Source organism: Salvelinus namaycush, chromosome 39, assembly GCF_016432855.1.
Source record: "Salvelinus namaycush isolate Seneca chromosome 39, SaNama_1.0, whole genome shotgun sequence".
Classification (NCBI taxonomy): Eukaryota; Metazoa; Chordata; class Actinopteri; order Salmoniformes; family Salmonidae; genus Salvelinus; species Salvelinus namaycush.
Window position 1 is genome coordinate 1,188,966 of NC_052345.1, and position 12,500 is coordinate 1,201,465.

The window sequence follows — 12,500 nt, forward strand, 5'->3', positions numbered from 1 at the left end:
CTAGGACAGGCTCCGTTCCATTACTAGCTACTAGAACTAGGACAGGCTCCGTTCCATTACTAGCTACTAGAACTAGGACAGGCTCCGTTCCATTACTAGCTACAAGAACTAGGACAGGCTCCGTTCCATTACTAGCTACTAGAACTAGGACAGGCTCCGTTCCATTACAGTAATAGAACTAGGACAGGCTCCGTTCCATTACTAGCTACTAGAACTAGGACAGGCTCCGTTCCATTACTAGCTACTAGAACTAAGACAGGCTCCGTTCCATTACTAGCTACTAGAACTAGGACAGGCTCTGTTCCATTACTAGCTACTAGAACTAAGACAGGCTCCGTTCCATTACTAGCTACTAGAACTAGGACAGGCTCTGTTCCATTACTAGTTACTAGAACTAGGACAGGCTCCGTTCCATTACTAGCTACTAGAACTAGGACAGGCTCCGTTCCATTACTAGCTACTAGAACTAGGACAGGTTCTGGACCATTACTAGCTACTAGAACTAGGACAGGCTCCGTTCCATTACTAGCTACTAGAACTAGGACAGGCTCCGTTCCATTACTAGCTACTAGAACTAGGACAGGCTCCGTTCCATTACTAGCTACTAGAACTAGGACAGGCTCCGTTCCATTACTAGCTACTAGAACTAGGACAGGCTCCGTTCCATTACAAGCTACTAGAACTAGGACAGGCTCCGTTCCATTACTAGCTACTAGAACTAGGACAGGCTCCGTTCCATTACTAGCTACTAGAACTAGGACAGGCTCCGTTCCATTACTAGCTACTAGAACTAGGACAGGCTCTGTTCCATTACTAGTTACTAGAACTAGGACAGGCTCCGTTCCATTACTAGCTACTAGAACTAAGACAGGCTCCGTTCCATTACTAGCTACTAGAACTAAGACAGGCTCCGTTCCATTACTAGCTACTAGAACTAGGACAGGCTCCGTTCCATTACTAGTTACTAGAACTCTCTCTGTCCTTGTCAAAGTTGCTGAGACTTGCTGATATTTTGGTTAATTCCCAAAATAGCACCCTATTTCTTACACGCAGTTGACTACTTTTGACTATTGGGCCTGGTCAAACGTAGTGCACAATATAGGGAATAGGGTTGCATTTGGGACAGGCCCTTACCGTCTCAGAATGAGTCAGAACCCACTGGGAACAGAAGTCAATTCAATGTATATTTCTCGTTGGTTCAACGTAATCTCATTGAAATGACAGTGTGCCCAGTGAGAAGCCACAAATGACGTGGATTTTCTGCAATCTACAGCAGCAGCCATTCAAATGTTTCCACTGATAAGTTATCTCATTTAAATAGGCCAGCGTTATTATTGGAGTATGTTAGCAAACTCTGTTTACAACATCACAATCTATTTTTAACAAAAATAGTTTTAATATAGGCTTTTCAAATGAAGAGCAAAGAAGGGCTTCTGTCCGTGTTCATTAGGCTACAACTTAGCTTATGTGTACAACTTATTTCAACTCATGAATGTACACATTTACAATTTAGTGTATAATTCTTTAGAGTCTAAAACGTTTGGGAAGGGGGGGTTGTTAATTTGACATATGGAATTGTTTTAAGATGGTCATTTTATGTATCATTTAGCTTTTTGATTTCAAATTTTAGAACCCCTTTAGTTATATAAAAAATTATAAAAAAATGATTTGATAAAATATTGATTTTGGCCTTTACTACGAAAGCCCATAGAAACGCAGTGAATAACAAACACATTCATAAGTGGCAAAAAGGACAGTCAAACAATAAATAATAATAAACATGGTTTTGAAGTGTCTGTCCTAAATCGAGGAGAAATTTAAAAAACATCTGTAAATATATTAAATGACATGGTACACATTTTTTGCGCTTTTTGGGAGTAGAGGCACAAAACTTAGTTCATAACTTATTTAGAACGGGAAAAAAATGAACGTCCCCAGCAAGGATTCCACCTCAACGATTGGTCCCGCAGTGACTCAGTCATACGGATATTCTAGCCAATCGTCTGATCGGAAAAGTTCAACAGATGTTGCGGAAGATAGAAACATGCTATTGGAAGTTAGCTAGCCAGGATGATAACGTAGCTAGCTATCATATTTCAGCACATTGAGGACGCAAATTAATTAATCGTCATGGACACACTTCGGAAAGCAGGGCGAGGCAGCACAACATGTGTTTTCATTGCGTTAGTTGTAGCGACATGTCTTGAAACGATTCGTGCTTTCGGCCATAGCCAAGACAGCGAATTCACGTTTATCTTACCAGCCGGAAGAACCGAATGCTTTTTCCAAACGGCTGCGAAGAACGTTACCATGGAAGTGGAGTATCAGGTAAACGAACTAGTTGGTTAGCTGTCCAGTGTGTGCATTGGCGAGCAACAAAAGATCGCAACACAGAAGTAGCAGGCTTGTAACGTTAGCTAATGTAAACACGATACAGTCCCAGAAAGGCTAGCTGTGACAATGATGCTATTCTCAGTTCGCCTCCCGAGATGGCTAACTACAGTAGCAAGCTAGTCGCGCCAGATAACGTTATCTAGCTCGCTAGTTAAGGAGATAGCCACAGCAGCAAGCTATCTGGTTGTGCACTTAAGCATTTATGCTGTGTAGGACACTTGACCCAGGCTACGCATGAGATAGGCTAATTGAAGTCGTACAAGCAACGCTGCTGTTTTGCAGTGGTTTCCCCCCTATCCCCATCTATAACCGAACTATGATGCAGGTGAACCATATAGCTATAACCAAATTGTATCTTTCTCCCAGAGGAGGGAGAAAGGAAAGGGAAAGGGGGATACCTAGTCAGTTGTACAACTGAAATGTGTCTTCCGCATTTAACCCAACCCCTCTGAATCAGAGGTGCGGGGGGCTGCCTTAATTGACCTCCACGTCTTCGGCGCCCGGGGAACAGTGGGTTAACTCCTGAGAGGGGTACATTTTCTCGTTAAATACTGTTTTATGAATGTCTCTCTCTCCATCTCTCTTCTTCCACTCTACAGAGATTTAGCCAGTGTAAGTGTTACAAATACATCATTATAAACTGGGTGGTTCGAGACCTGAATGCTGATTGGCAGACAACCGTGGTATATCAGACCGTATACCATGGGTATGGCCAAATATATATATTTTTGCTGTTCTAATTACGTTGGTAACCAGTTTATAATAGCAATAAGGCAACAGAGGGTGGGGTAGATAAGGGCTGTGTCCAGGCACTCCGCGATGCGTCGTGCCTAAGAACAGCCCTTAGCCGTGGTATATTGGCCATATACCACATCTCCTTGGGCCTTATTGCTTAATTCTCCCACTTCACCTACATCTTGACACAAACTGCTCTAACAACTCTCTCAATTAGGTCATATCTATCAATATGTGTCTTTGTTCTATAGGCTGGTTAGCCTATCTGTCCCAGTCCATCCACAGAGGGTAGGGTAGCTAGCCTGATCCCAGATCTGTTTGTGCTTTTGCCTACTCCATTGTCAAGCATGTTGGCTAAAGAGCAGAAACAGTGGCCCCCCAGTCTTCAGGGTAGCTCCAAGACTAGAGACCTGTGTAAGTGCACACTTCAGAGGAGTAGAGATTATTGGGACGCAGGCAGCTCTAGTCTGTTTGTTCAGTGGGAGAGTCCCTGTAGTGGAGTTTACAGGCAGCTCTAGTCTCTGTTTGCTTAGTGGGAGAGTCCCTGTAGTGGAGTTTACAGACAGCTTGCAACCGTTTCAACTCAAGTGTGTGTGTGTTGATGTGTAACCCCTCTCAGGCAGTGTGTGTGTGTTTTGATGTGTAACCCCTCTCAGGCAGTGTGTGTGTGTGTGTGTGTTGATGTGTAACCCCTCTCAGGCAGTGTGTGTGTTGATGTGTAACCCCTCTCAGGCAGTGTGTGTGTTGATGTGTAACCCCTCTCAGGCAGTGTGTGTGTGTGTTTTGATGTGTAACCCCTCTCAGGCAGTGTGTGTGTGTTGATGTGTAACCCCTCTCAGGCAGTGTGTGTGTGTTGATGTGTAACCCCTCTCAGGCAGTGTGTGTGTGTTGATGTGTAACCCCTCTCAGGCAGTGTGTGTGTGTTGATGTGTAACCCCTCTCAGGCTCTGTGTGTGTGTGTGTGTGTTGATGTGTAACCCCTCTCAGGCAGTGTGTGTGTTGATGTGTAACCCCTCTCAGGCAGTGTGTGTGTTGATGTGTAACCCCTCTCAGGCTGTGTGTGTGTTGATGTGTAACCCCTCTCAGGCAGTGTGTGTGTGTGTGTGTGTGTTGATGTGTAACCCCTCTCAGGCAGTGTGTGTGTGTGTGTGTTGATGTGTAACCCCTCTCAGGCTGTGTGTGTGTGTGTTGATGTGTAACCCCTCTCAGGCAGTGTGTGTGTTGATGTGTAACCCCTCTCAGGCAGTGTGTGTGTGTGTTGATGTGTAACCCCTCTCAGGCAGTGTGTGTGTGTGTTGATGTGTAACCCCTCTCAGGCAGTGTGTGTGTGTGTGTTGATGTGTAACCCCTCTCAGGCAGTGTGTGTGTGTGTTGATGTGTAACCCCTCTCAGGCTGTGTGTGTTGATGTGTAACCCCTCTCAGGCAGTGTGTGTGTGTTGATGTGTAACCCCTCTCAGGCAGTGTGTGTGTGTGTGTGTTGATGTGTAACCCCTCTCAGGCAGTGTGTGTGTGTGTTGATGTGTAACCCCTCTCAGGCAGTGTGTGTGTGTGTGTTGATGTGTAACCCCTCTCAGGCAGTGTGTGTGTGTTGATGTGTAACCCCTCTCAGGCAGTGTGTGTGTGTTGATGTGTAACCCCTCTCAGGCAGTGTGTGTGTGTTGATGTGTAACCCCTCTCAGGCAGTGTGTGTGTGTTGATGTGTAACCCCTCTCAGGCAGTGTGTGTGTGTTTTGATGTGTAACCCCTCTCAGGCAGTGTGTGTGTGTTGATGTGTAACCCCTCTCAGGCAGTGTGTGTGTGTTGATGTGTAACCCCTCTCAGGCAGTGTGTGTGTGTGTTGATGTGTAACCCCTCTCAGGCAGTGTGTGTGTGTGTTGATGTGTAACCCCTCTCAGGCAGTGTGTGTGTGTGTTTTGATGTGTAACCCCTCTCAGGCAGTGTGTGTGTGTTGATGTGTAACCCCTCTCAGGCAGTGTGTGTGTTGATGTGTAACCCCTCTCAGGCTCTGTGTGTGTGTGTGTGTGTTGATGTGTAACCCCTCTCAGGCAGTGTGTGTGTGTTTTGATGTGTAACCCCTCTCAGGCAGTGTGTGTGTGTTGATGTGTAACCCCTCTCAGGCAGTGTGTGTGTGTGTTTTGATGTGTAACCCCTCTCAGGCAGTGTGTGTGTGTTGATGTGTAACCCCTCTCAGGCAGTGTGTGTGTGTGTGTTGATGTGTAACCCCTCTCAGGCAGTGTGTGTGTGTGTGTGTTGATGTGTAACCCCTCTCAGGCAGTGTGTGTGTGTGTGTTGATGTGTAACCCCTCTCAGGCAGTGTGTGTGTGTGTGTGTTGATGTGTAACCCCTCTCAGGCTGTGTGTGTTGATGTGTAACCCCTCTCAGGCAGTGTGTGTGTGTGTTGATGTGTAACCCCTCTCAGGCAGTGTGTGTGTGTGTGTTGATGTGTAACCCCTCTCAGGCAGTGTGTGTGTGTGTTGATGTGTAACCCCTCTCAGGCTGTGTGTGTGTGTGTTGATGTGTAACCCCTCTCAGGCAGTGTGTGTGTGTGTTGATGTGTAACCCCTCTCAGGCAGTGTGTGTGTGTGTTGATGTGTAACCCCTCTCAGGCAGTGTGTGTGTGTGTTGATGTGTAACCCCTCTCAGGCAGTGTGTGTGTTGATGTGTAACCCCTCTCAGGCAGTGTGTGTGTTGATGTGTAACCCCTCTCAGGCAGTGTGTGTGTGTGTTGATGTGTAACCCCTCTCAGGCAGTGTGTGTGTGTTGATGTGTAACCCCTCTCAGGCAGTGTGTGTGTGTTGATGTGTAACCCCTCTCAGGCAGTGTGTGTGTGTGTTTTGATGTGTAACCCCTCTCAGGCAGTGTGTGTGTGTGTTTTGATGTGTGACCCCTCTCAGGCAGTGTGTGTGTGTTGATGTGTAACCCCTCTCAGGCAGTGTGTGTGTGTTGATGTGTAACCCCTCTCAGGCAGTGTGTGTGTGTTGATGTGTAACCCCTCTCAGGCAGTGTGTGTGTTGATGTGTAACCCCTCTCAGGCAGTGTGTGTGTTGATGTGTAACCCCTCTCAGGCAGTGTGTGTGTGTTGATGTGTAACCCCTCTCAGGCAGTGTGTGTGTGTTGATGTGTAACCCCTCTCAGGCAGTGTGTGTGTGTTGATGTGTAACCCCTCTCAGGCAGTGTGTGTGTGTTGATGTGTAACCCCTCTCAGGCAGTGTGTGTGTGTGTGTTGATGTGTAACCCCTCTCAGGCAGTGTGTGTGTGTGTGTTGATGTGTAACCCCTCTCAGGCAGTGTGTGTGTGTGTTGATGTGTAACCCCTCTCAGGCAGTGTGTGTGTGTGTGTTGATGTGTAACCCCTCTCAGGCAGTGTGTGTGTGTTGATGTGTAACCCCTCTCAGGCAGTGTGTGTGTGTGTTGATGTGTAACCCCTCTCAGGCAGTGTGTGTGTGTGTTGATGTGTAACCCCTCTCAGGCAGTGTGTGTGTGTGTTGATGTGTAACCCCTCTCAGGCAGTGTGTGTGTGTGTTGATGTGTAACCCCTCTCAGGCAGTGTGTGTGTGTGTTGATGTGTAACCCCTCTCAGGCAGTGTGTGTGTGTGTTGATGTGTAACCCCTCTCAGGCAGTGTGTGTGTGTGTTGATGTGTAACCCCTCTCAGGCAGTGTGTGTGTGTGTGTTGATGTGTAACCCCTCTCAGGCAGTGTGTGTGTGTGTTGATGTGTAACCCCTCTCAGGCAGTGTGTGTGTGTGTTTTGATGTGTAACCCCTCTCAGGCAGTGTGTGTGTGTTGATGTGTAACCCCTCTCAGGCAGTGTGTGTGTTGATGTGTAACCCCTCTCAGGCTCTGTGTGTATGTGTGTGTGTTGATGTGTAACCCCTCTCAGGCAGTGTGTGTGTTGATGTGTAACCCCTCTCAGGCAGTGTGTGTGTGTGTTGATGTGTAACCCCTCTCAGGCAGTGTGTGTGTGTGTGTTGATGTGTAACCCCTCTCAGGCAGTGTGTGTGTGTGTTGATGTGTAACCCCTCTCAGGCAGTGTGTGTGTGTGTTTTGATGTGTAACCCCTCTCAGGCAGTGTGTGTGTGTTGATGTGTAACCCCTCTCAGGCAGTGTGTGTGTTGATGTGTAACCCCTCTCAGGCTCTGTGTGTATGTGTGTGTGTTGATGTGTAACCCCTCTCAGGCAGTGTGTGTGTTGATGTGTAACCCCTCTCAGGCAGTGTGTGTGTGTTTTGATGTGTAACCCCTCTCAGGCAGTGTGTGTGTGTGTGTTTTGATGTGTAACCCCTCTCAGGCAGTGTGTGTGTGTGTGTTTTGATGTGTAACCCCTCTCAGGCAGTGTGTGTGTGTTGATGTGTAACCCCTCTCAGGCAGTGTGTGTGTGTTGATGTGTAACCCCTCTCAGGCAGTGTGTGTGTGTTGATGTGTAACCCCTCTCAGGCAGTGTGTGTGTGTTGATGTGTAACCCCTCTCAGGCAGTGTGTGTGTGTTGATGTGTAACCCCTCTCAGGCAGTGTGTGTGTGTGTGTGTTGATGTGTAACCCCTCTCAGGCAGTGTGTGTGTGTGTGTTGATGTGTAACCCCTCTCAGGCAGTGTGTGTGTGTGTGTTGATGTGTAACCCCTCTCAGGCAGTGTGTGTGTGTGTGTTGATGTGTAACCCCTCTCAGGCAGTGTGTGTGTGTGTTTTGATGTGTAACCCCTCTCAGGCAGTGTGTGTGTGTTGATGTGTAACCCCTCTCAGGCAGTGTGTGTGTTGATGTGTAACCCCTCTCAGGCAGTGTGTGTGTGTTGATGTGTAACCCCTCTCAGGCAGTGTGTGTGTGTTGATGTGTAACCCCTCTCAGACAGTGTGTGTGTGTTGATGTGTAACCCCTCTCAGGCTGTGTGTGTGTGTGTTGATGTGTAACCCCTCTCAGGCTGTGTGTGTGTGTTGATGTGTAACCCCTCTCAGGCAGTGTGTGTGTGTGTGTGTTGATGTGTAACCCCTCTCAGGCAGTGTGTGTGTGGATGTGTAACCCCTCTCAGGCAGTGTGTGTGTGTGTGTTGATGTGTAACCCCTCTCAGGCAGTGTGTGTGTGTGTGTTGATGTGTAACCCCTCTCAGGCAGTGTGTGTGTGTGTTGATGTGTAACCCCTCTCAGGCAGTGTGTGTGTGTGTTGATGTGTAACCCCTCTCAGGCAGTGTGTGTGTTGATGTGTAACCCCTCTCAGGCAGTGTGTGTGTGTGTTGATGTGTAACCCCTCTCAGGCTGTGTGTGTGTGTTGATGTGTAACCCCTCTCAGGCAGTGTGTGTGTTGATGTGTAACCCCTCTCAGGCTGTGTGTGTGTTGATGTGTAACCCCTCTCAGGCAGTGTGTGTGTTGATGTGTAACCCCTCTCAGGCTGTGTGTGTGTGTGTGTTGATGTGTAACCCCTCTCAGGCTGTGTGTGTGTTGATGTGTAACCCCTCTCAGGCAGTGTGTGTGTTGATGTGTAACCCCTCTCAGGCAGTGTGTGTGTTGATGTGTAACCCCTCTCAGGCAGTGTGTGTGTGTTGATGTGTAACCCCTCTCAGGCTGTGTGTGTGTTGATGTGTAACCCCTCTCAGGCAGTGTGTGTTGATGTGTAACCCCTCTCAGGCAGTGTGTGTGTGTGTGTGTGTTGTGTAACCCCTCTCAGGCAGTGTGTGTGTGTGTGTGTTGATGTGTAACCCCTCAGGCAGTGTGTGTGTGTTGATGTGTAACCCCTCTCAGGCAGTGTGTGTGTGTTGATGTGTAACCCCTCTCAGGCAGTGTGTGTGTGTTGATGTGTAACCCCTCTCAGGCAGTGTGTGTGTTGATGTGTAACCCCTCTCAGGCAGTGTGTGTGTTGATGTGTAACCCCTCTCAGGCAGTGTGTGTGTGTGTGTGTGTTGATGTGTAACCCCTCTCAGGCTGTGTGTGTGTTGATGTGTAACCCCTCTCAGGCAGTGTGTGTGTTGATGTGTAACCCCTCTCAGGCAGTGTGTGTGTTGATGTGTAACCCCTCTCAGGCAGTGTGTGTGTGTTTTGATGTGTAACCCCTCTCAGGCAGTGTGTGTGTGTGTGTTTTGATGTGTAACCCCTCTCAGGCAGTGTGTGTGTGTGTGTTTTGATGTGTAACCCCTCTCAGGCAGTGTGTGTGTGTTGATGTGTAACCCCTCTCAGGCAGTGTGTGTGTGTTGATGTGTAACCCCTCTCAGGCAGTGTGTGTGTGTTGATGTGTAACCCCTCTCAGGCAGTGTGTGTGTGTTGATGTGTAACCCCTCTCAGGCAGTGTGTGTGTGTGTTGATGTGTAACCCCTCTCAGGCAGTGTGTGTGTGTGTGTTGATGTGTAACCCCTCTCAGGCAGTGTGTGTGTGTGTGTTGATGTGTAACCCCTCTCAGGCAGTGTGTGTGTGTGTTGATGTGTAACCCCTCTCAGGCAGTGTGTGTGTGTGTGTTGATGTGTAACCCCTCTCAGGCAGTGTGTGTGTGTGTTTTGATGTGTAACCCCTCTCAGGCAGTGTGTGTGTGTTGATGTGTAACCCCTCTCAGGCAGTGTGTGTGTTGATGTGTAACCCCTCTCAGGCAGTGTGTGTGTGTTGATGTGTAACCCCTCTCAGGCAGTGTGTGTGTGTTGATGTGTAACCCCTCTCAGACAGTGTGTGTGTGTTGATGTGTAACCCCTCTCAGGCTGTGTGTGTGTGTGTTGATGTGTAACCCCTCTCAGGCTGTGTGTGTGTGTTGATGTGTAACCCCTCTCAGGCAGTGTGTGTGTGTGTGTGTTGATGTGTAACCCCTCTCAGGCAGTGTGTGTGTGGATGTGTAACCCCTCTCAGGCAGTGTGTGTGTGTGTGTTGATGTGTAACCCCTCTCAGGCAGTGTGTGTGTGTGTGTTGATGTGTAACCCCTCTCAGGCAGTGTGTGTGTGTGTTGATGTGTAACCCCTCTCAGGCAGTGTGTGTGTGTGTTGATGTGTAACCCCTCTCAGGCAGTGTGTGTGTTGATGTGTAACCCCTCTCAGGCAGTGTGTGTGTGTGTTGATGTGTAACCCCTCTCAGGCTGTGTGTGTGTGTTGATGTGTAACCCCTCTCAGGCAGTGTGTGTGTTGATGTGTAACCCCTCTCAGGCTGTGTGTGTGTTGATGTGTAACCCCTCTCAGGCAGTGTGTGTGTTGATGTGTAACCCCTCTCAGGCTGTGTGTGTGTGTGTGTTGATGTGTAACCCCTCTCAGGCTGTGTGTGTGTTGATGTGTAACCCCTCTCAGGCAGTGTGTGTGTTGATGTGTAACCCCTCTCAGGCAGTGTGTGTGTTGATGTGTAACCCCTCTCAGGCAGTGTGTGTGTGTTGATGTGTAACCCCTCTCAGGCTGTGTGTGTGTTGATGTGTAACCCCTCTCAGGCAGTGTGTGTTGATGTGTAACCCCTCTCAGGCAGTGTGTGTGTGTGTGTGTGTTGTGTAACCCCTCTCAGGCAGTGTGTGTGTGTGTGTGTTGATGTGTAACCCCTCAGGCAGTGTGTGTGTGTTGATGTGTAACCCCTCTCAGGCAGTGTGTGTGTGTTGATGTGTAACCCCTCTCAGGCAGTGTGTGTGTGTTGATGTGTAACCCCTCTCAGGCAGTGTGTGTGTTGATGTGTAACCCCTCTCAGGCAGTGTGTGTGTTGATGTGTAACCCCTCTCAGGCAGTGTGTGTGTGTGTGTGTGTTGATGTGTAACCCCTCTCAGGCTGTGTGTGTGTTGATGTGTAACCCCTCTCAGGCAGTGTGTGTGTTGATGTGTAACCCCTCTCAGGCAGTGTGTGTGTTGATGTGTAACCCCTCTCAGGCAGTGTGTGTGTTGATGTGTAACCCCTCTCAGGCAGTGTGTGTGTTGATGTGTAACCCCTCTCAGGCAGTGTGTGTGTTGATGTGTAACCCCTCTCAGGCAGTGTGTGTGTGTTGATGTGTAACCCCTCTCAGGCAGTGTGTGTGTGTTGATGTGTAACCCCTCTCAGGCAGTGTGTGTGTGTTGATGTGTAACCCCTCTCAGGCAGTGTGTGTGTGTTGATGTGTAACCCCTCTCAGGCAGTGTGTGTGTGTTGATGTGTAACCCCTCAGGCAGTGTGTGTGTGTTGTGTAACCCCTATCAGGCAGTGTGTGTGTTGATGTGTAACCCCTCTCAGGCAGTGTGTGTGTGTTGATGTGTAACCCCTCTCAGACAGTGTGTGTGTGTGTTGATGTGTAACCCCTCTCAGACAGTGTGTGTTGATGTGTAACCCCTCTCAGGCAGTGTGTGTGTGTGTGTTGATGTGTAACCCCTCTCAGACAGTGTGTGTGTTGATGTGTAACCCCTCTCAGGCAGTGTGTGTGTGTTGATGTGTAACCCCTCTCAGGCAGTGTGTGTGTGTTGATGTGTAACCCCTCTCAGGCAGTGTGTGTGTGTGTGTGTTGATGTGTAACCCCTCTCAGGCAGTGTGTGTGTTGATGTGTAACCCCTCTTAGGCAGTGTGTGTGTTGATGTGTAACCCCTCTCAGGCAGTGTGTGTGTGTTGATGTGTAACCCCTCTCAGGCAGTGTGTGTGTGTTGATGTGTAACCCCTCTCAGGCAGTGTGTGTGTGTTGATGTGTAACCCCTCTCAGGCAGTGTGTGTGTGTTGATGTGTAACCCCTCTCAGGCAGTGTGTGTGTTGATGTGTAACCCCTCTCAGGCTCTGTGTGTGTGTGTGTGTGTGTGTGTGTTGATGTGTAACCCCTCTCAGGCAGTGTGTGTGTGTTGATGTGTAACCCCTCTCAGGCAGTGTGTGTGTGTTGATGTGTAACCCCTCTCAGGCAGTGTGTGTGTGTTGATGTGTAACCCCTCTCAGGCAGTGTGTGTGTGTTGATGTGTAACCCCTCTCAGGCAGTGTGTGTGTTGATGTGTAACCCCTCTCAGGCTCTGTGTGTGTGTGTGTGTGTTGATGTGTAACCCCTCTCAGGCAGTGTGTGTGTGTTGATGTGTAACCCCTCTCAGGCAGTGTGTGTGTTGATGTGTAACCCCTCTCAGGCAGTGTGTGTGTTGATGTGTAACCCCTCTCAGGCAGTGTGTGTGTGTGTGTGTGTGTGTGTGTTGATGTGTAACCCCTCTCAGGCAGTGTGTGTGTGTTGATGTGTAACCCCTCTCAGGCAGTGTGTGTGTGTTGATGTGTAACCCCTCTCAGGCAGTGTGTGTGTGTTGATGTGTAACCCCTCTCAGGCAGTGTGTGTGTGTTGATGTGTAACCCCTCTCAGGCAGTGTGTGTGTGTTGATGTGTAACCCCTCTCAGGCAGTGTGTGTGTGTTGATGTGTAACCCCTCTCAGGCAGTGTGTGTGTTGATGTGTAACCCCTCTCAGGCTCTGTGTGTGTGTGTGTGTGTTGATGTGTAACCCCTCTCAGGCAGTGT

General features: G+C 48.8%; 1 protein-coding gene across 1 annotated transcript in view; it reads left to right on the forward strand.

The window, feature by feature from the left end:
- The first annotated feature begins 2,009 nt into the window (after window positions 1-2,009).
- Window positions 2,010-12,500, forward strand: part of tmed1b (transmembrane p24 trafficking protein 1b) — a 19,481-nt gene continuing 8,990 nt past the window's right edge. Inside the window, exon 1 of the mRNA XM_038978810.1 lies at window positions 2,010-2,328. Within this exon, the coding sequence (XP_038834738.1) occupies window positions 2,131-2,328 (198 nt within the window). The 5' untranslated portion in view covers window positions 2,010-2,130. The remainder of the gene's footprint in view (window positions 2,329-12,500) is intronic.